The sequence below is a fragment of the Xiphias gladius genome, chromosome 3 (assembly GCF_016859285.1).
Source record: "Xiphias gladius isolate SHS-SW01 ecotype Sanya breed wild chromosome 3, ASM1685928v1, whole genome shotgun sequence".
NCBI lineage: Eukaryota > Metazoa > Chordata > Actinopteri > Istiophoriformes > Xiphiidae > Xiphias > Xiphias gladius.
The window spans coordinates 12,795,468-12,819,369 of record NC_053402.1 but is presented as its reverse complement, the minus strand read 5'-3'; the positions used below and the strand labels follow the sequence as shown (position 1 = coordinate 12,819,369).

At 41.2% G+C, this 23,902-nt stretch overlaps 1 protein-coding gene across 2 annotated transcripts in view; it reads left to right on the top strand.

The window, feature by feature from the left end:
* Window positions 1-13,088: 13,088 nt before the first annotated feature.
* LOC120788428 (brain-specific angiogenesis inhibitor 1-associated protein 2-like protein 1) overlaps window positions 13,089-23,902 on the top strand; it is a 29,855-nt gene continuing 19,041 nt past the window's right edge. Inside the window, exons 1-5 of one of the 2 annotated variants that reach the window (XM_040124255.1) lie at window positions 13,089-13,343; window positions 13,452-13,517; window positions 15,121-15,196; window positions 15,592-15,678; window positions 23,028-23,089. In XM_040124255.1, the coding sequence (XP_039980189.1) occupies window positions 13,467-13,517; window positions 15,121-15,196; window positions 15,592-15,678; window positions 23,028-23,089 (276 nt within the window). In that variant the 5' untranslated portion in view covers window positions 13,089-13,343; window positions 13,452-13,466. Of the gene's footprint in view, window positions 13,518-15,120; window positions 15,197-15,591; window positions 15,679-23,027; window positions 23,090-23,902 lie in introns of both variants that reach the window. The other variant, XM_040124254.1, reaches the window with a different exon arrangement.

The following is a 23,902-nucleotide window of genomic DNA, read 5'->3' as shown; positions in this document are numbered from 1 at the left end:
TGCAACATTTTTACATATTTATATGGTCTGACAGCGTAGTCTCAAAGACTGAATGTTTATTGGGTTCACATGTTGATGTGTCCATTCAAATTGAAATCCTAAAGACATTACAGGAGATGTCAAATTAGTCTGCTCATTTGAAGATATGCTGTGGCATCAGTCTACTGTAATGATATGACCTACTGTCGTTCTGTGTTTTTCTCTTCAGTAGATCAGCTTTCATTTGTCTCCTCTTTGAAAACAGCTCTTTTTGGTTGCATTCCTTATACTGACAATGCTGCACTGTATCTGTAGTGAATGTCAGCTCAAACAGGCTTTGATGTGCTATGGAACTCTATTCCCGAGTTACATGGCAGAGCCCTACATACTGTGAGCTTCCTCAATGTTTGAAGAGCAAATTGGCACCAAACCAGAAGTGCAGTGAAATGAGGCGGACTCGCGTGATTTCAACATGGACAAGAACAACCCTTGCTGTTGATTATTTTGAGGCAACCCAACATGGCAGATTGTCTACATTTTTATGCATGAGCCCCAGCGGTGAACGGAAGTCCAGGTCACAGGTCACAGTGCATGCTTTCTGTCAATACACAGAGTGTGTGTGGTGTGTCCAAACAGGCCAATGCAGTGCGCTGACAACATTACGTAAGAGTGTCTGTGTGTATGTTCATGCGCATATGGCTTGTCTTGCGTGTAAAAATACCAGAGATTATGAGAGAGGGAGGACATTTTCATTCTTGTAAATCTATGCTTAATACCTCTCTGCCCCTTGAGCAGCTGCCATGTTCCAAACAGCTTTATGGATGGGCTGGCTCTGCTCAGGTTAATAGCGATGTCGGACAGCTGCCCAGGACTGGCGTATCGACAGACCTTTGGATGCCAGCCGAGCTCCCAGTGAGGGCAGGGACTGGCCTTGACCTTCAAAGACAATCCTTGATTCCTCATCTGGGTAGTATTTATCTGTGTTTATGAATGAGTACGGCAGTGAGCAGCCACTGGTCCACCAGTGTTTTCTCGAGGCTTAGTGTGTCATACTCAATAAGGTATTGAGATTTAGAGCAGCACTCTATGGACATTATGAATGTCACTATCAGATGGACTTTGGTCTGAATTCCCTCTCACTGGTAAAGAAGAATAGGTCTGATCCATGGATATGATATATTTTTTAAAGGTATAGGAAATCAATACATTTTGGCACCGCTTCGATATAAAAATGACGCTTTTTGCAGCTTAATTTATGTCAGTCCTTAATGCTGTTGTGGACATTTGTTTCAACTCTGTTTGTTTTTTTGATAAAGAGTGTAAAATATTGAAAGCAAAGCCTGGTGCTGAAGCCCCATTAGGAAACAGATATAAAAGAGTCAACAAAGATTAAGTTTGGTGTCTCCTCTGGAGCTTCTTTTCTGTCCTCACTGTGGACTTTCCTGTGAGCAGACACTAGTATAAAAGCCATTAAAAAACTTCTATTCACATTTGAAAAATACAAATCTACAATGCATTAGGTTACTGGACAGCGCAGAATGTTATAAAAGAGCGTGAACACTCAACATTACAAGGACTTGTTGACTATGTCATCAACATGTTGTGACTGATGCTCTTTTAAGTGTCTTTGTTAACAATGTTTCAATGTAAAATCCTGTAGAAAGTGTATTTTTCTTGCTTTTTTCTGCTCATGATTTTTGTCCATTAGCAGCACATTATCTAAAAAAAAAAAAAAAAAAAAGCAGAAGTACTGAAAATGCTTTGTTTAAATGGTGAATGGCCTTTTGCAAGAACCATATGTGCTTTTGTCAGCTTTTACAGAATTAACAGCTCACTAGCAGCACAGGCAATGAGGGACACGAGAAAAAGAAAAATGTCTTTGCTATCATTGTTTTAAAGTCACCTTCATGTGGAGTACCCATTTAAGTTTTTGCACCTTTCTGCCCTGTGAATGTCGTTTTTGGACCCAATAAAAGAGTGAACAAGCTCCAGAGGTGTGACAATTAAAGCAGCAACTCAGTAATGTGACAGAATACCTGAACAGCTTTATGAACAATTGAGGCATGTTTTATTAAAATACCATTGCGCAGCATTAGTGATGAAGTCAGAGTGAAGTGCAACCCTGTCGAGGTCATGCGCCATTCTTAACTGATGTTTCCTCATAAGGAAACTGTACTTTAATCGTTGATGGAGATTAACAAAGATCACTATTTTACTGACACATTTTCGGTCACATTAATTCCAGTGGAGATACGGGTGTTTGTCCAGTTGGTAGCCATATCATTTGTAGGACCAGCCATAACACACATGGAGGGATACGTCCTCTCATCTGGGCAATGTAATGTTGTCAGCAGTGGAGAAATCCTCTGGACTGGCAGATGTCCAGGTGGAAATGAAAAAATCTGCCCGTGCGGATTATGGGAGCTGCTACAATGTAGGACACTGTGAGCCTTCCTCATTCTCCTCGATGCTGTGTGCTGCTGGTACTGCCAGTGTGTTGGTGCTGACATGTTGGGGGGCTCCTGTTTTTTGACAGAGCAACAATCTAAGTAACACTGTGAAATGTTTATATGTGAGGTTTTGTTTTTTTTCTATATCTCAAATTTCCATTGTGATGCTACCGTAACACTGCACAGCTGATGTTTTCAAATGCAAATTAATTATTAAAGAAAACATTCCAATTTGCGTTTAAGAGGAGAGAGATAAAATCAGACATCCAGAGAATTTCTGATTTTCATTTTTTGCTACGATTCAGTTCTTACCAATTCTTTCTTTCATCACTGCTGCTGCTAAGTTGGTGCAAGGTGTGGAACTTGGTGAGCGGCCTGTGTCTGAGTCCCAAACCGTTCCAACCTCTGTCATATTGTCACTGCAGAGGAACAAGCCCATGTGTCGGGAGAAGAGGAAGGTGTCTGTCTGCTGCTGATGGGCAGTGACGACCGAAAAACCGAAAATGTTTGTACTGGGGCTTATGATAAATTGATTGTTGCTGTCACATCATACCTCAGGTTTGTCGAATGTGCGTGTAAGACAAATGAGCTTTCTGAAGGTGCATCTAACTGAGAGGGGAATCGAACTGAAAAAGCATCGTCTTTGAATGTAATAGTTATCATCTGTCTCTCTGACAGTGGTATGATTCGACAGGATAAACCATGTGTGTGTTTATGTGTCAGTGTGTGTGGCTGTGTGACAGAAAGCAACACTTTGTTTGTGCGGTGGATCTGAAGAGTAGATTTGTTCCACTTATTGAGTTTATCTCCCACTGTGGTAAGGTTTGAAAGGGAGATTTACAACCAGCAAATTCTTGGAGGGTTTTTGAAGAAATGATCTCAGCAGCTGCTGCAGATGTATTAACAGTAAGTCACTATAAACAAATTACCTGTTCAGTGATGTTGCCAGCTTGTCAGTTTATCCCTTACACATGACAGGATAGAGTGACAGTGAATCATTATTTGGAACATTTTTATAAAAGCTTTTTCACATCCATACGCTCTTCTCTCAGTGCTCTGGATCATCTGGCTTTCCCAACGTTGCCCAAGGTTGTGTTTAAGTGTGTGAACAGTCCATAATTAAAATGAAATCACACTGAGCGTATTTGATTGTCACTGGATACATGCACTGATCTGGAGGGGTTGGAGGGGTGGGTGTGTGTTTGTGTGGGGGGGTGAATTAAAGTGCCATTCTGCTCCAAGCACCCTCTCTCTCGCACACGGAGTCCCCACAGAGCCCCAAAGAGCGAGCGCTGTAAAGACTGCGAGAAAAACAAGTTTCAGAATTGAGACTAGAGACGTCCTTTGGCTTAGCAATTAAAGCCTGATGGAAGAGAAGCCTGTGTTCTCCGAGCCATTTGAAAACTGCTGTTTTCTTGGATGTCACAGACTATTAGTGAGACCCACAAACCCCCTTCAGCTTGTGTCGCTGCCTTTATAAAATTATGCATCAAAAATCTTATATTCTGTTCCCATCTTTGGTTCTGTCTGGCAGCCATTTTTAAATTAGGCACAGGAGTACTCTAACTTTGCAGCCTCATTTTGGTTGTGCAAGGCAATATGTTGCCTACTCTAACTGAAAACTTATTAGGCTACCATTAGTATTATTCACTTATTTTATGAGGGTAGAGAGCACACGGTTGATCTATAGGGGAAGAGGCTAAACATCTATCCGAGGCAGGCCAAGGAGAACAACTTAAATGCTGTTTTGAGGGGAATGAGAAAAAAAGAGGAAAGACACGGGATGACGTGAGGGGAGGGAAGACACAAATTAATCAGCGCAGGAGAGGAAACAGCTGCTGTGCAACAGTGTGTAATGCCACCTCTCTGAGGATCAAAGCGCTGGTGGATGCTAGATGAAGATATTCATTCACCTTTTTTCGATTAAGCAATACACAGTATCTCCAGGCATAGTAGAAAATCAACTATGCTTAAATAACAAAGCTCCATAAATTCACTGCCAGAATATAAAGTGTTTAACCTGAGCACAGTCTATTCTAAATGTCTTGTCTAATCTCACAATTTGTTCTCTTGTCCGTGGATGATATAATGTATACCTACAGGGACCATTTACATTTGTAACGATATCCAGGATTTCTGCAGAAGAAACTTTAATAATAAATCTGGAAGATAGGCTGTGATATATAATTTTCTGGCCGCAAAGATGAGAGCTTAAATCTCTCCCACAACCTCTTTAAATCATGCTTTCTAGCTCCTGTGAGGACTGCAAAATCGAGCCCTTGACTGTCTTGCCACAAGCAGTAAAGCTCTGCAGCCACAAATCTCTCATTGTGCTTCACTGAAGGTGCTCCATTATGTTCACCAAAAAAATCTGCGTTCCCCTGCAACAATAAACACGGTGACTGTAAAATGGCCTGTGTCTATCTGTTTTTTCTTTCCACTTAACACTTAATATCTCAACATATTGTGGTTTTTAGGGGGGGCAATATGCCTTGCAGTCGCAGAAAGTGACTGGAAATAGTCAGGCACATATCCCCCATAAAACAACATTGGGCTATAGGCCCATTGTGGTTTTACCTTACCTGCCTTTGGAAAGAACCAGGCTAGCTGAGTTTCCAGCCTCTGTGCTAAGCCAAGCTAACTGGCTGCCGGCTCTTACATTTATATTAACAGTACATGCATGAGAGTGGTATCAGTCTTCTCATCTAAATCTTAGAAAGAGAGTAAAAAAAACCTGTTTCCCAAAATACTGAACCCTTCCTTTAAGAAGTATACCAAATAAGCCGTTTGTTATAAGTAGAGACTATCGTAGATAAGTTTTTTATTAACTCTAATGGGAACTTTGGGTCTATCCTAAATTCCCATAATCTTCAGTGCTCCATCCATCACCATAAAATAAAAATATAAACAGTAACAAAAGCACTCAAGTCACTCAAGATAAAAATGCAAACACAAGAAACAAATCAGTGCTTCTTGACTGGAGATTTAACACAGTTAGTCATCACCTCATTATCTAATGTTGAATCATGGGTTAGACTCCAAAGTCACCCAGTAATAAACTAGACATGTGACTCTTCATGATCCTTTTATCTTTGTGGAATCTAATCAGATGTCCGTGACTCACCTTCCCCCAGGGGGGCCATGGATCAGTGTATTGTATTATCTAGATGATTCCACCGCTGCTAACGAAATCACCAGCCAGCATTTCCTACCTAGGAGATGAACCCATCCTCCATTCAAACAACTCACAGAGCATACGCATGCTCTTGTTGGTGTGATTAAGCCCCGCTCTCTACTGACATTAGCAGATCATGTGACTAGCATCAGGAAAGGGATCTAAGGACATAAAACCTTTTTCTCGTGGACGTAAATCCGTGTAGGGTCTATTTATAGAGCCTACGTAGCTGCTTACTATTTATGAATATGAACTTCCTGTTCCCACCGGCGGAAAGTAAGCCTATCCTGCTTTGGATCAAACTACAGTCTCTGGTTTATTACTTCACTCTGAACAAAAGAAAAGACAAGAGCCACAGGTTGACGAGACAGATGGGGGAACATGGATGAGCAAGTTTCAGAGAATGGTTAGAAAAAAAACAATAGCATGAGCTTTAAGTCTGAGCTTTTGAAACTGAGGGCGGGATGGGATCAACAGAGTGACTGAGAACATTAAAAAAGAAACGTGTGTCTGAGAGTAGTGTGAGAGGAATGGTTTTGATACAAACAGCGAAAGGCAGCCAAGATCAACAGTCTTGCTGCCAAGGTCACAATTGTCACGTTACCCATATGTTCTTCTTGTGGACTCCACATAGCTGAGAGGATGCTGGGTAAAGTTGAAGCAAATGGACACTTTCTTCATGTATGCTTGACAGAGGACAAGTGGACAGTTTATCATGTAAATGTGTGTGTGTGTGTGTGTGTGTGTGTGTGTGTGTGTGTGTGTGTGTGTGTGTGTGTGTGTGTGTGTGTGTGTGTGTGTGTGTGTGTGCGCGTTCTGTTTAAACACCTTGTTAGCGACTGCATGAATTGGATTAGTCAGTGATTTCTGTGGCCGCTCTGTAAGATATTTGTCAGCGTGGGATTTTCAAAAATGCCAGGACTCTGTATTTGTTCGAACTACACTTTGAGCCATGCACAGATGTACAGCTAATGAGTGTTTTTCTCAAACAAGCATTTATCACAAAATAAGACACACACAGAAAGTCCATGAGGCAATACAGTGAAACAAAGGAGAATAATTGCATAACTTGATAATATTTTAGTCTTGTTGTTTTTTGATTAAAATGCATCATGGATAGCAGATAATGGCATTAAATAATCAAGAGGCTATATATTCTGTAAGGGTGACAGTGAAATGCTATTGATATGCACAGCTGGAGGAGATTTAAAGGCAGGCAGGCAGGCAGGCACCTGGCACAGGCTTGGTTTGTGCCAAGGAGCACATTGCTCACCTGAGTTACAGTGGACGTGATTGATCGCAACAAGAGTTGCGACTGACTCATTGTGCTAAAGCCCCACAAGAGTTTCAAGGTTGTTCACATTAACAGCAGTAAATTTTGCATAATTGATACCAGGCATGTACTAAACAAGTCATTCTTCACAAGGCCATAGACAGCTGAAGCTATCTTTTTCTTCACTAATAGCATTTTCAGCTCTGGATGTAATCCAGCTGGATATGAATACGAACATGTGGCTAATGAACTTTTAGAAGTTTGTGCAAAAACCTGTTATGGATGTCTTTTTATTGCTCTGACACAGCTAGAAGGAGAGATGAAGACAATAATCCTGCATGTAAAGGAATAGTTCAACATTTGAGGAAATACGCCTGTTTGCTGTCTTGCTGAGAGTTAGATGAGAAGAGCAATACTGCTCTCGAGCCTGTACTCTAAATATGAAGCTACAAGCAGAGGCCAGGTACCTTGGCTTAGCATAAAGACTGGAGACAGGGGGAAACGGCTAGCTAACCTGACTCTGTCCGACGGTAACATAATCCACCTACCCGCACCTCTAAAGCTCACTCATTAACATGGTACGTCATGCGTGTTTAATCCGTGCAAAAAACCGAAAGTATTGAAAGTGCTGAAAAAGTGTTAAAATTCCATTTTACAGGTGTTATGTTTTTGACCAGCGGAAATACTACTGCTGGGAGCAATTCCAGATACTCACTGGAATTTTAGCTGGTTACCTGGAAACTGCTCAGAGCCAAGAAATTATCCCACAAATGACCCCCTGTAAAATAAGAAATCGTCATTTTTACACTTCTGCTTGTTTAACAAACAAGATATAAAATGTTAATTGGTGAGCTGGAGATGTGCTGGTTGGTAGATTTTTCTACCACGGAATGGAGCCACGCTAGCTGTTTCCCCCTGCTTCCAGTGTTTGTGCTAATCAAGGCTGACTTGCTGATGGCTGTAACCTTATATTTAAAGTTTAATTGTGCTTCTCCCACCTTTAAATTATTCTATAAAATACAATTTTTTTTTACCAAACCCTCACATCTCTGTGACATCTCTCACATGCTTTCGTGGGATTTATGGATTATCGCTACATGGTAGGGTGCTCAAAGAGCTAGAGGACGTTGCATTATTTCCACTGCCTTCCACAGTTCTAACCAGTGCCTTGTGACGAGCGTTTCAAAGCCTGTGCAAATATGTACCCAGCCAAGGGTGGGTTGCACGTCCTTGTTTAATCTGCTACAGAAAAATGCGCAGGCACGCCAACAAACACACCTTTAAACATCCTTTGACTTCTGTACACAAAAGGCCTAATCATTCTTTATTCTGTCTGTTGGATGTGGCGCTGAACTATGAATCAGTTAGCTACTTCTGGGCTGTAGATTTTCATGTGGTGGGAGCAGCACAGGTTACACCTATTTGACAGATGTCCATGATGCCAACTGATTGTGCTACTTATATAGTATATGATATGAACTCAAGAGTTTTTTGGACTCTAACCTGTCTCATGTTCAAGCACGAGCTGTTCTGTTTGCTGCCTATGCTCAATGTAATGTATTTGCAGATAGAAAAAATGCAACACCTGAAATGGCAGTCTAGTAATATTACACAAACAGTTCAAAGCTTCTCTTGTCTGTCATAAGGCAGATTTGAGCTGCTCTGTAGATTCAGAGGGATTAGGAAGGTGTAATTAACCTAGATACAAACCTTGAGTATTTAGTGAAGGCATCGTCATGACAGACACAGCAATTAGTGCGTGCGTGTGTGTGTGTGTCTTTGTGTGTGTATTTGTGTCTGAAGAGCCTTCCAACACACTGAATCAAGGTCCCCGAGCGCAGAGCTTTGTAGCTAAAAATGACAGCTCTTGTCTCATTCAGACATGATTCGTGGGTGAGATGTCTCAGTGCCGCATTACGAGGTTTTGCAGCTTTGAGATGTTTGGTGTGATCAAAAATGTCTGGGTTCCACAAGGAGTTCTGCATAAACACAATCATTACGGGATCAATGTTCATATTAATGCGTGCTGCCAGCAGGCATGGAGGTGAGGTTCAAAATAGTATGACTTTAAATGGGAATCTATGGGAATCTAGCCTGCATGAGGCTCCAGGCAGCTGTAAAGAGCATTAAACCCAGGCACATATCTCCAAGTGTCTCCTCTGGGGAAAGAGGTTCACTTTTGATCTGTGGCATTTTCAAAATTACACTGATTAACCTAAAGGTCAAGAAAAGGTAATAAAGTTGTCCCGACTAAAAGGGGGTCTGCCGCACTCATGGCTTTGCTGTCGCCTACTTTAATACTATTCATCACTAATCAGTGCCTTTCCCCTTCCTCTGTGACATTTACTGATTCTAGTCATATAGATGAACACACTGAATCCAGATTTCCAATTCCAGCTCAGAAATGGATAAAACTCACATTTCTCCAGATTCCAGTCAGAAAAATCAAAGGTCAGAGTGTTGATACAGGGATCATGGCTGCTCGGTTTACCTTGTGTAAATGTTTTGTGGTGTCAGTGAAGCACGGACAGCTCATACATGGCAGGGGACGTCCGTTTCACCCGACACGGCTGATCCAGTCAGTTGTGGCGCCTGGCATCAGCTCTGTTATTAAATTTTTACACACTGTTGACCGCAATATCATCGGGAGCAAATGTTCGCTGCTGTGTACCCTCAGGTGCCCGGGCCTGTTTACTTGTGTGTGTGTGAGCGCGTGAGTGTTTGCATGATTCTGAGTTGTGAGATACAGTGAAGTCCAGGAAAAGTACATGTGTGATTTTCCGTTACAAGAGTCCTCCTGCTACTTATTTGCTCTTTTTAAGCATGCTGTAATTTAAATCAGCCCCTGCCCCTCTCAGTATAGTTTTGAAGAATACCTGAGCAGATGACTCAGCTGTTTGGTGAAGCAGCAGTTTCTCATAAGAATAGAAATCAGACCTTTGTTCTTATCACTTTAGAATAAGAAGTAGTTTAGAAATACTGCATGCGTCTACCACTGAGGAACGACCAAATGGACATTCTGTGTGTCTGGAGGCCTTTAAAAACAAAGTTTTTAGATTCTGAGTGAAATAATTCTGACCCACTTAAATGTATTCATTTAAAAGTCTATTTTCATGTGACATGAAGTTTTTCTCTTAAAACTCACGCACCGCCTACTTTTTTCTTTAGACTGAGATTTTTTGTCAGCCTCAACTTGAAAAAGGTTTCTGGAAATAATTTGGTGCAGTGCAACCCGAAAGCCGCTAAAATCCAGTTTCTGTATCACGGTGGGACATGCAAAGCCCAGCGCCTGGTGCCTACTCATGATTGGTACCATGAATAGTGTTGACGCTGAAGAAGACTGCGCATGTGATGGATATTTTTCACTTAAGCTCTCAGATATACTTGCTGATTTGCTGCTGAATGCACCATGGTATTCACTATCTGCTGCAGTTGTTTTATTGAACCACAGCTTTACACAAAACGAGCCTGTTGTACTTTTTTTAACTTTCTGGTCAAGCTGTTACTTAAAGACAATGTTGTATAGGAGAATTAGTTGTTTGGCTTTAGGTCCTCGGTTTGCCCATTAGATTAAGGGTAGATTTATGATCTTGCTTGGTGAAAGTAATGAGCACCAGCATTGCAACTCAGTCAGGAAATAATAGTGTTCTTGGTCATTGCATCCTGGTGTTGGTCAAAATGGATGAGTTTAATGAGTAGTTTTGTATCTGTATCTTCCTTGTCTTTATTCGATCCTCGCACTATTTTAAGAACGGCATTAATGATGTCAATAAAAGCAGAAACGAAATAAAGAGTATCTGAGACTGAGGGTTAAAATAAACTTATTTACAGCTTATTCTTTCACACATCTACTCTGATTAGTATTGCAAGGTTGTAAACTGAAAATCTTGCACCATTTTCAAAGGCGAAAAGCAAATTCTGAAGCTGTCTCCACTGTGTACCCACCGCTTCTGTGAAGCACTGTCAGGAAAATATATGGCCTGTCTGAAAAGGAGGTGGCCTTGCTAGCACAGTATAAGCAGGCTGTCTTTTCAAGGCCTCGGTTCACTTTGCTATTCCATCACAATGGATGGAGAGTTGTCCTTGAGAGGACATGCCCAACAGAGACAGTGAATGAGAGGTCATTAATATCTTGGACAAGAGTAGCAGAGAATACAGTACTCGCAGAAATTGGGCAGATGTAATGTTATGCAGATGAAATGTTTTGTGTGGTTCAATGTTACCATTTCTCAGTATTTTAACAGCAGTGTCACAGTACTACAAAACCGGGGTGCTCTTAACATCATCTTTTAAATAATGGCTGACAGTTAGACAGGCTTAATGATCTATGCAACGTTTCTACGCAATCACTGATGAAGTTAAGGGGATATTGAGATATAGCGTGCTTCGTGTGTGAAGTTCCCTAAATAGAAAGTGCATTAGAAAGATATTACCACATCGGATGGGTTACTGAAAGCATGAAGCTACTTTTCAGCCCCTCAGAAAATCTTAGTGATGTGTTATAATTGACCCTCATATTGCTCTATTCAGCGTTACTTTCATTTAGTATTGATTCCTGCCTCCAGGAACATGGTTGCTCAGTGGGAGGTTTTTCCAGACGGCCATCTTGCAGGAGCTAACAGCAATAGATGGGAAAACAGAGAACCTCTCTAATACTGGCTTTGCAGACTAATTAAGTTGCTTGTGTCACCTTACAGCGTTTTGACAGCTGGAAGCAGTGGTATGTGCTCAGAGCCTGAGGTCACAATCTCATAATACATTCAGCTCCTTTTTGTACCTCTCCGTGGTTGCAGGCAGCCATTTAAAGTTTTAACATCGAATGACATTTGGACCACGCAGCAAAGAATCAGCATATTTGCCCTCGCAGTTGATACTGATAATGATAATGATATTTGCCATTGCTTTGTTTGATGTGACGGCCAGATGTCCCGATACTACAAACAGTGCAGAGCCTAGGCGAGCTGATGTGTTTGTATTGGATATCTCAGCTTGTCATAAAAATAAAAAAAAAGAAGTATTCAAAATACCACGGAGCACTGGCGCATGAGCAAACTGAACATTTAAACATGGGGAAAAAAAAACATACTGGGGATTTACTTTTATAAATATGTCATATGTATGTATGTGTTGATATTGTGTCTCAAAGGTTATGAGGCTTCTCTCAGCTGGAGAGAAAATCAGCTGACCATGAGAGACATCTAGCGGTAACTTTTCCTGCCGGACCGAATTGTTCTCCGTGCAGGTGGTTGGAAAATAAAGACGAAAAGGGCCTCGGATTCAGAACAGTGGGTGGCAGGTACTTGTTTAGGACGTCAAGTTTCAGCGGAGCCGCTTCTCCAGCAGGTTATGCAGCCTAAGATTCCAAAGCTGTTGTTTGTAATGGTGAGAACAACTTTAAAACGATTAGATACCGATATATCTATATCCAGGTTATAAAAGCGAGGGAAGAATGACGGAATTAAAGGGAAAACAACGAATTAAGCTAAATATAAGGCCCATGTTAATTATTATTGTTAATTTTTCATCGTAGACAAGAACTAAACAACTAAAAAAAAAAACACCTTTGCCTTGGTTCCAGTAGAAGGTGTGATGTGTGTTTTCATTGTGTTGTGGATTACTTCCCTCCAGGGAGCGCCAGTCTCCACTATTTAGTCCGTCGTGGACCTTTTCTGTCCGCCTGCGGAAAGCGTCAAGTCCGCTACGAATAACCAGAGCCGTACTGGAACGGGCCCTTCAACATAAAAGCATACAGCGGAAACGCACAGGATTTTAGGAGTTCGGAGTTTGGGACCTCAGACAAGACCATTGAATCTTGCCTCGAAGCGTAAGAAGTGTAATACGACGACACATAGTTTGATGAAAAGTAGCTGGAAATAATAGAGGATGACACACACACAAAAAAAAACAGAAGTGTGTGTCATTTGTCCAAAGTTTAAGTTTACTGATAGCATCGGTGAAATGTTTACAGAAGTTGTAGATTTATTTCCTCGAGGATAAAGCCAGAGCTAAAAAGAACTAGATCAAGATCCGCTTTATCCGTTTCACCGAAATTTCATTCAGACTTCACACCGGTACTTTGTGTCATCATCTTCCTCGACCTGATGTGGCGCAGCCTGCGATGAGAGTAGACGAGAGCTTTAGTTTGAAAGCAAACCCAACCGGAAAAGCGCGTCATTCCTTCATTGCGGTGGGCTTGACACCCGTCCACCTTTTCCTACCTCCGTAGGCCTCCTCCCCTCCGGTAAACCGGCCACCTACAACAAGTTTGACAGCTCAGCTCTCTCTCCGTGCTCACACGCAGAACAGCAGCGACAGCAGCGGCCACAGGCAGCCGGACTCTCCTCCACCCGGGGATACATTTCTCCTTCCTTCTCTCTCTGTTTTCTCTTTTTTGTTGTTGTTGTTGTCGTTGTTGGTATGTGTGCGTCTTGCGTCTCCTGCTTGATATGAAGAATTTCATGTGACCGTAGGTTTGGTCACTATTACCCTTTTTTATTTTTTTTATTTTTTTAAAAACTTTTTTTTACTTTTTGTATTTTTTTTTTTTCTTTCTTTCTTTCTTGGGCTGCTTAAGGGACCTAAGTTAAACATGTCGAGGAGCGCGGAGGAGGTGAACAAGCTAACCGAAAGCACATACAAGGTGGGTGGGAATACAACAGGTGCGACCACGATACGAGGAAAAAAAGAAAAGAAAAAGAAAACCTCCGTACCTCCAATGTGTCCACTATGGAAACTGTTACACCCGCTGTTCTTCGACTTTTCAGCGTCAAACAGTGACCACTTTTACCGGCTGAGCGTCTAACTGCTGTTTTTTTTTTTATCAGCCTCAGTTCTCGAGGAGCTAGTTGAATATTAATCTGGGCCCAAATAATACAGGATGGAGTGAGGGGTAAAGTCAACCTGGAATCAGAATATATGGGCTAATATAAGTTAAGATATATTTGTAGCATGTAAGTTTAAACAAATGAATTGATTCTTGTGCTTTTTTTGGAGGATCCATGGGCTGAGTTATGTAGACTTCTTTGTTTACCTCTGCATCAGTATACTATCCAGAGTAAAGGCAGAGTGTAAACAGTTTAGGGCAATTTAGCTGGGGTTCAGAGGCTTTCTGAGATCCAGTAACTGACTGTTGAGTGAGTTTGGATCACTGGTTTTGTAGAAAAATAGCCCCACCCTTGGAGTGCCATTTCCTCATTAAGGTGTCGCCTTGGTTGATCGGCATAATTTGAGCTACTCTGTAGTGTGCTCTGGCGTCTGTGCCATCCAGACATTAACTTTCGAGTTATTTACTGAAGATAAGTGGGTTCTTTCAAAGTGAACCAAATGAGATAAATCGCTTGGTTGAACGTGAGCCACCGCGTTCTCTGAATCCCACCATGAGTTGTTCCTTATTACACTCTGCATCCTGCACTCCACAGGTGGTACAGAGAAGGTGAGTGTACAAAGAGGCAGGAGAATAAAAACAAAAGAAAGAAAGACTTAATGTTTTTATTTCTCAGAATCATCCCAGTCCTCTTGAGTAGTTATTATCTGCTGGGCTCCTCTCAGGACAGCCCCTGCAGCTCCTTGGTGTGAGGAAATGCAGGAACAAAGACTCCAGGTTTAATAATTTAACTCGATGAGTGTGTTGTGTGGTAAGATTACACAGAAAGCTCCATTGGTTTGCAGCTATGAACAACAGTAGCCCGAGACTCCCAGAGTACTGTATGTTTACATGAGTAGAGCAGCAAATTAGAGCAGAGTTGTACTGTCTTTGTTGCCCAAAGATTTTTGTATTGTGAATGATTTCACCTTTTACATATTTCATGACTTGGGAAATTAGAAGATGCAAGGTGTGATTTCTTGTATAATGTTATCAGAGTGACAGTATCTGTAGCTTACAAGTCGCTTAATGCTTGATTGATCTTGTAATGATCAGCCATTTTAAGATGCAGATCTTTGTTAATGTTTGTCTTAAGGTGGTTTGCTGAAGTTTTATTCATCTCCTGCATGCTGGGCTTGGTTATGACCCTAAGCTAAGACCTTATCCTCTCGTAGTCGTCACTGAGGTAGACATAATGATTATGATTATGGATGTTTAACATGACTGTGTCATTCCTCCACACCTTACCCACATCTGATGTCACTCAGTCAGGCAGACAGTCGCCCGCCTTTTAACTCAAATGTGTTTCAAACCAAACCAAAAAACCCACTGATTGAAATTATAACAATCTGTCTCCCTTTGGTTGTCTTTACCCACCCAGAATGTGATGGAACAGTTCAACCCAGGACTGAGGAACCTGGTCAACCTGGGCAAGAACTATGAGAAATCGGTGGCTGGTGAGCATGTTTACTACATTAATGGACGTTAATAGTAACATAGAGGTTAGGATCACAGCTAACTAGAAGGTTGAAGGGATGGCTGGGAGAGCAAAGGCTTTTACTGAGCTGATCTTCCTCCTCATTTGTCCACTCCATTGACAGAAAAAAAGGGATTTTTGAACTTTTACATCTTATGTCCAACGCCCATTAAACATGTTAGGTTTTTCTGCCGTTCAGGTTTTGTTTGAATAGACCTGAGCTTTGTTTTTGATCCAGGCATACCAGTTCAAATCTTGGCACCTTTTTTATACAAATATTTTGGGTGTTTAATGGTCTTCAACAGGTATTAGGGAGCCTGTATTTTACCCAAACTACTCTGACAAACGTTAATGACCATTTTATCATTTTCCCAGCAATGACCCTGGCGGGAAAGTTGTATTTTGATGCAGTGTCTAAGATTGGGGAGAATGCCGCAGTGTCTCCCGTCTCCAGAGAACTAGGTAAGTTTCCATGTTGCCCTGTCCTCATCCTTGGCTCTCTTCTGGGATAAACTAAGGGACATCTGCAGACTATGGAGACAGTTCCTGCTTTCCTGAAATAGTTGTTAATCTCATTTGGGTCTCAGAGGAATGTATTAGTCGTTTCCAGGAGTTCTTTAGACCATGTCTGCAATTTAGCAGTTAAAGCTGAATACTACGTAGTTTACATTGACAAGTTACCCTTTATTTGAATGCTGTTCCAAAAGTCCACAATAATGATACTAGTGTTTTTCATCAAGCTGTGCTTCACAATCAGCAGAAATGAAACACTGACAAGTGTTGCATTTATTTAAGTGAAAGATCAAAGAGGTAAACAGTAATGAATGCAAGATAAAGAAAGGTAACATAACTAGCCCTAGTCATTTGTCTAAAACTCTGCCAGCCCAGTCTCATAAGACAAGTGAGTCTATTTTTTAAAAGCTCTGATTGCAAAAACATGGCCACCTTTTATTCTGAGGTTCAAACGGCTCCACCAGGCGACAGACGAACAGTCACCGCCTGGTGGAGCCGAGTGGACTGAGGTTAACAAGAGGAGGTAAATATGTGTACTGTCAAATCTTCTCATCATTGAGATACACAACTCGGCGAGCACTGTGGCTTGATCACAGCAGCAGTTGTACTTTGATTAATGGTCGTTGTGATGGATGTACTACTGTGTGTGTGGTGAGCTTTAGAAATACACTGTGACAAAGAGTTTGTTTAGTTCTCTGTTTGTTTCTAGCCAACTCCCCAGGCTTCAGTTCCTAGAAGCTCATTTGCAGTCCAAAGATGTCTAGCATCCTAACTCACTGTCACTAGTGGCTCACTTTGATTTAACCACTGTGTGTCTCTCAACTCCCCTGCTGATTAGGAGCAAAACTGCTAATTAAATTCAGCAACACAATGGGAAGTGCCACCTGGTGCTGTGCGGGTGTCAGTCTCCTGGCACACTTATAGTGATACTCCAACCCAAAAAATGAACCCCCCCCCCTATATAAAAGTTTGTAAATTGCTCCATAAAGAAGGACTGTGTCTGGTGAGCTTGGATTCGTGATTTTATTGTGCAGAATAGTATTATTATAAATCCACATCTCCGCTTTCTCAGCCAGCTTTGTCCAAATCTACATGTGGTTGATAATTATTATAAAAAAAATAGATTTTTGGGTTGTTCATCACTGTAACATATAATGTGGTGTACAGGTCGTGGATGGGACTGTATTTATGTTCACTGTATTTTAAAGACACTCTCTGATCTCTACAAATTGTACAGAGATATACTTTATTATACGTGTAAACATTGTCACATGGCAGAAATACTCAGACAGCGGTAGGCTATAGAATGTGTATAAAATGTGTAAAAAATGTGCAGGTGATACACTTTCTCTTGTAGGCCCTGAAAATCAAACTGGAATGTCATGGCACAGAACTGTAATTTTAGGGTTTCTAAAGGCTTGACGCCATTGGTTTTTCTCACCAAAAAATACCCAAATTGTTTTAAAGGTGGTAGATGAGTTTGAGCTGGTTTTCACTGGATTTTATATCCAAATGCATCCAAAAAATGTTGTTGGTTGCTGCTGTAAGAGGACAGCAATCGGAGCAGTATACAGTAAATCGGGTCCTCCTGTGGCAAGTACAGCTTCCTGTAATAGGAAGTGGAGAGGAAATGAGGGGAGGGATCCAAACAAAATGCTGATTATTATCTGCATCCATCTAAGTAATAACAATTACCATTTTTACCCAATTATCATCTGCTTTAATATTCAAAATAAGAACGGATGAATTCCCATTTTTAAAAGAAAAAAACTAGAAATGATAAGTCAGAAGGATAACGCAGACATGCCATCATCATCACAAAACAGTTTTGGGTGAAGTCATGATGTCCAGGCCGAGTCACACTCAACCCTGACCTGTGGATACACTCCAGTACCCACTAATCCCTGTATGGGAGAGACAGACAGACAGAGAGAAAGAGAGAGAGAGACACTCTGGTCTCATGACAGATCAGTTTTAGTCTGAGTCATTATGGGGGATTATGTAGGGCACGGGCTGATTAAATACACACTGCAAAGAGTCATCTAATCTAATGAACCGGGCCTGTAAACCTAAATGCCTTGTAACTGGATTCTGTACTACACATCTATAGAACCAGTCAGGATGACCGACATGGGACATTAGACGCCGTCGGAATTTCAAGGCTATGATAAAGTCTATGCACCTTGCTTCTGAGACTGCTCGTGGACCCAGTGGATCTGCCCTGTCAGAAACCTGAGCTTCAGTGACGTGTAGCCAATCAGATACCAGATACTCTTGAGAGGCATTGCAGGACTGGTGCACCTTAGCCTCCTTACCTTCTTCCGTTCCTTCCTTTAGTCTCGTATCTCCTCCTCCTCATCTGCCAAAGTTCAAATGTCAACGGTTCTTTAATTCAGGCACTCGGGTATCTGACTTGTTTTGTTCTCTAGTCAAACAAGCAATGAGAATTAGGATATGGAGGACCAGGGGGTAGAGACGCATCTAGTTTAGACCTTGTTGTATTCAGTATATGCATCTTCTGTGTATGAGGGGAAACTAAGCCCCTTTGATGCTGGAAACTAAAATATTTTGTTGGTTTTCTTATAGAACCTTAACAAGGGCTCCACATTGTTGCCAAAGAGTCAGAGGAGTATTTAACAGCCTTTGAGCATATGAGAAGTCCACAAGGAATTTAATCTCTTCCCATTTTGTCCTTTTACAGCAGAAAATGCTTCATAGACACACACACACACAGACACACACACACAGACACACACACACACAGACACACACACACACAGACACACACACACACACACACACACACAGACAGACAGACACTCATACGCCGTCCTGTGATGGCTTTGGCCCTTCAAACTGCATCAGGCCCACTTTACATAATCCAAGCATGTTTGCATGTTGTGTTAGGTGGCTCTCGCTGATGCCAGGATTAGTCGAAAACAGTGGAAAAACTGTGGGCTGCTTTGAATGCTACCAGCAAAATGTTGTTTTCAAAAGCTTGAAGGACGGGTTTTTTTTTTTCTTCTGTTTTTTTGCACACATTCAGTTCTGTTTATTTCACTCTCAGACTATATTTTCTTTACTTTCCTTTTACTTTTTCTACTCTATCTCTGCCCTATGAAAGCCACGGAGCTCATGTTACAAGAATGGAGCATGATAGCATTTTTTAAATATTGTGCAATCAAGTGATCATTGTTCGTAGAATGCATTTATAATGACAAGGCTGAGTTTCTACCTTTTCTACAAACACACACACACACACACACAGATGAGTGTGACCCAACTGTACAACATGGATTATTAAAGAAAAAGAACAATAAAATGTTCTCTCTTATAGGATGACGTAGCAAACCAAGACTATTTGTTTGATGTTACATTTACACCTCACCAGTAGTGCTGGGCAGTCATCTGTGTTTTCCATAGCATCATTTTGTCATTACCAGCGGCCGCCCATAGACGATCCGATTGCCTATGGCGGCGGAATGGTTGGTGGGAGATGTGGTTTGGGGTAACTTTTTTGCCATTTTAAATGTCAGTATAGCCAATCCCACAGCACAGTTGCTCTCATTAACTTGTGTTTTGGTAAATTTTATCAGACAGTCATAAAAATATAAAGTTAGTTTGTCTGCAGCAATAGCTTGGTTCTCCTGAACAGAGATTTCTCTCTCCCCCATGAAAACTAGTTCTGCAGTGCATAGCTGAAAAATAATTTTAATGGTCAAAAATTACAGGCATTTAGCGTATATACGCTGAAAATTGAATTTCAGGTTTCAGCTAGAGACGAGGCAGGAAGAAACCGGCGCTTACAGAGAGTGAAACGGAGAATAGAGTCGCGGTCACATGTGGCTCACAGAGGAAGACAATCCGGCTAGAATCGAGCGATAGCGGCAGGCATATGGAGAATGGACATATGGGGTTTTGTCAGATTGCACAGTGCACTTCTCAGGATTGTTGAATGGAAAAGGGAGCGCAAACAGGTTGCTTTAAATTAAGGAGCAGTCGCTTGTGCTGATTGTTGACGATCGCTGATGGGGGGAAAAAAAAAAGGAAACATCTGAGTTTGTGTCTTGTAATCGCCAGTCTGCATAAGCCTACTCACCAGAGGCAAAGACGAACTGATTTAAATCACTAAGTGTTGTTCAAACTTATACAAAAATTTTAAAACAAAAATGAAATATATGTAAAATACATTAAAAAAAAAACAGTACCTAAAGGACTTTACTTCCCACTGCTGAATAGTCAGATGCTACCTTTTGTGTTTGAGTGACAGTTATTAGCTCTGTAGTAGTAAATGTAAAACTGCTCCACAGAGCTCACTGTGTCCAGCTATGACTCCAGACCCATTTACATCCTGGGTAGACAGGGCTGTAGGCAGCCTGTCTTTATTTTGTGGGTTTATCTGGGTTTGGCTATGTTCGCTTGTGGCAGTGGATTGCCTCTGGTGTTGTCCGCATCACGACACACTTTTGCCCTCACACATTGCTCATTTGAGCACACCTGTTGCCTGGCAACGTTTTGTACTGATGGTGTCAACAATAAACAAATGATTGTGAACTGCAGGAAACAGACCGTTGATTCCTGTGACGTTGCTGTGCCTAAGGCATCTGCATGCAACCAGTTACGCGACACATGTGCATTGACGTATAATTCAGATGTAGTGGTATGTTGATGACTCATAAGATTTGTGTCCTACAAATGAACTAGTCTGTCAGGTGTTTGACTCAAATCCACTTTTGTTGACGTTATAAGATTACGTTGTTCTTATTGGAAGATAAGGGGACTTTCAGGTCAAATGTGTTAAGCATTCACTCCCGAGCATTAGCCCGGCCATTTTTGTGCCTGGTTTACTTTTAACCCAGTGTCCTTCAGTGTAATGTGGTGAACTTTTTTCTTAGCCATCATGTGCCTCTACCCTTTCTTTTTTCTTCTCAGTTTCTCAGTTTCCGATATTTGTGTCTCTTGCTATTTGCAGCACAAGCTTCATCCCCTTTCTTCAATACTTAAAGTACCTTCTTCTGCCTCTCTATACACCCCCTTAACACACTTCTCCTTCGTTTCCTCCCCCCTCCCACCGTGTCCCAGCCTTTTCTCCACCATTCCGTCTAGTTTCTCCTGCACTGTGAAAGGGCATATTGGCTGGGATGATTTGTTGGCTTTTATCTGCTGAGCTGTCTGAACTGCGCCGAGTGAAAGAGCCATTACGCCATAAGGCAAGGTGGAGCAGGCTGGGTGTGGAAAGACAGACGGGGAAGGGCTGTGTTAACAGACTGATGAATGTACAGGTCATAGTGATACATCAGACTGGCAGCCTATTGAACATCTGTCAGGGGTTAACGCAGTAAATTTTAACACGTCAGGAGGTTGAGTAAAGGAAACTGGATCGTTTTTTCCACTAGATTCACCACCACTGATGGAATTACACCTTCTTAAATATTGATGGGATGATATATTGAATTTGAAAAGATTTACTTTCAAGGCACAAGTACAGCTGTTCCCCTTTTTGTTTTGTTTTTTAAATCTTTAGAAAATACTTCTGTGAGGTTTGTGTCCTTTTCACATAGGTTCATTTGTTGCAGTGTTGGTCTACAACATCTAGAAACCTTAACAAAAATGGAAATAATTAAGAAGTGTTGTTTATTCACCCGGTCAACATCTCCCCTCTATGATGATCCAGGTCTTCCATTTGTAACAGACAAATTTGCTGTTCGTGTGCTCTGAATTAGAAGCCACTGTATCTGAACAGTAGAAAATCTGTTTAAAAAAAGTGTCAAAGTTACGTCACTGATAACAGCCCATAGGTACAGCACAGCTGTACTTGTTGGCTACTGAAGAGTGTTTTATTTCGTGACATTCACTCACTGTACATGGAAAATTAATGCCTATGGGAAATGTGCATTGTGGGAAAAGTCAACATGCGGTCTCAATTTTCCACTCTGACGATTTCCATCCTGCTTTCGTATCCAAGATGTCACATGATCCAGCGGTAGACAGTTTTAATTTATCCTATATATTGCTGCATACACAGAAAACATAAACAACATATTCAGTACACTTTCTATAATTCTAAAGATATCTGGAAATTGGAGTGCCAATGTTTTGTGAGCATGTCTCTTAAAGCACTGTCTTCCAAATTATTTGCTGTTTAATAAGACTGGAAACAGAATAAACATCTTTTGAAAAACCTGAAGTTGGAGCCACAGTTCAGCTGTTGTACTTTTGCTGATTCTCCATCATTGTTTCTCTTTTGCTTCCTGCAATAAAGTGAGACATGTTATCAGAACATCGGCCCACACATATTTTGTGCACACAGCTAAGTGTTCCTCCATGTCTAACAGTCATTTGAGGGGTGTTAAAAATGATGTTTGTCAAAAGAACAAACTAGCCAGTCATGCAACTGCTCGCACGCACGCACGCACGCACGCACGCGGAAGCCTCTCGATCTGTGAACGGCACTGTCCAGGCCACTGACAATATGTTAGAAACAGGCAAAAGTCAGCTTGAAGGCCCTCTGGCTCCAAGTAGTTACTCCTCTTAGAAATGCATAATGCTGCACAGCCATGAAGCATGGGTTCACTTTCATTGAATTAGTAATCTTAGAAAGGTCTTTGGCTAATATAAACTATTTGTATGTTTTGTTATGCACTTAGCTAGTTTTATAGTAAGTCATATTCATGAAATTGTGTGATGCTGGTTTCTGTATTTTATTTGTTTGTTTGTTTGTTTGTTCTTATGAGAAACACTTCTGTAAGATACCCAAAGTACTGTGAATTCAAGCATGATTATAATTTTTGATAATGAAGAGTGCCGTGGTCTGTAGCAGGAAGGTCAATAGGAAATTTAATTACCATTTTCCACATCATGATTATGTATTTCATAATCCTAATTTGATTGCTTTGTATAATATCTAAAGACAGAAGGTTAGAATTTGTGGCTGCCCTCCATCTGAGCTCTTTTTGATTACCTGAGCAGTGGGTAGTCCAGTTTTTCTGGTCCAGGCACATGTATTTATTATTTTCATCTCAGTGAAGGGAATCCTTTGTAACTCAATCTGTGGCTGGTGACATTTGATGGTTTTTGAGACTTCAAATGACACGCATCATTACAGTTCATACAATATATACATTGTGCTCAGTGCTATTGTACACTGTTGTCAGTGTTGCATAGATAACACCATCTTTTCTGTTCACCAAAGACTGAAAGGGAAAAGCAACAATTGGCTTACGCTGGCCTGTGTTTCATCAGACATTAATCTGTATGCTGTGTCTCTTTCTCCCTGTCTTCTTCTCTCTGTCTGGCAGGTGTAGTGCTAATGGAAATTTCAGAGGTCCAGAGGAAGGTTCATCTGGAGCTGGAAGAAAATGTGAGTGCAAGATATGTTTTTGCACCTGTGTATATGCTTCCCGGAAATTTCTGTGTAAAGTAATTGCTATGTAATCGTCTTGCCTCACCCAAATTGCACTTGTCAGACACTCACTCTCTAAACCTGTTGCTCAATAGATTTCCAGCCAAAGGTAAGTGAAGCCTCAATTAACCAAGCACCATTTAGTGGCGCACACAGTCAGCCAGTAGCTCACTCTCTCTCCTCCTCCCACCATTGATTGATAGACACTGCCTCTACTCCCTCCCCCCACCGGCATCAACTACAGTAGAATAATGGACAAGCAAGATACAAAGGGGTCGGACGGGGAACGGAAACAACAGGTTTGGGTTGTAGGAACACCTTAGTTTATTTTCCTGCTGAGTACAGGGGGCAGGCCTCAACATGTCCTGGGAAAACACCAGCTGGAGCTGTCACAAAATGGTGCATTAAGAAAATACAGCTTATTTTAGGGTAATAGCATGTCAATGCCACAGTAGGGCTGCAAATAATGATTATTTTCATGAAAAATTAATGTTTTGATTATTTTTTTTAATGGATTTATTATTATTTTTTAGTCTGTAAAATCATAGAAAGATAGGACAAATGCTCAGTGGAAGTTCCCAGGGCCCTGGCTATTATTTGTCATTTGGTTTTGTCAAAAACAAAAGTTGAAAACTAAAAAGGATTTAGTTTGTAATGAGATACAGAAAAGCTTCAATATCTCACATTAAAGTAGCTGGAGCACACAAATGTTTGACATTTTCCTCTGGTAAATTGCTAAAAGCAGTTACTTAATCACTGATTGTTGTTGAT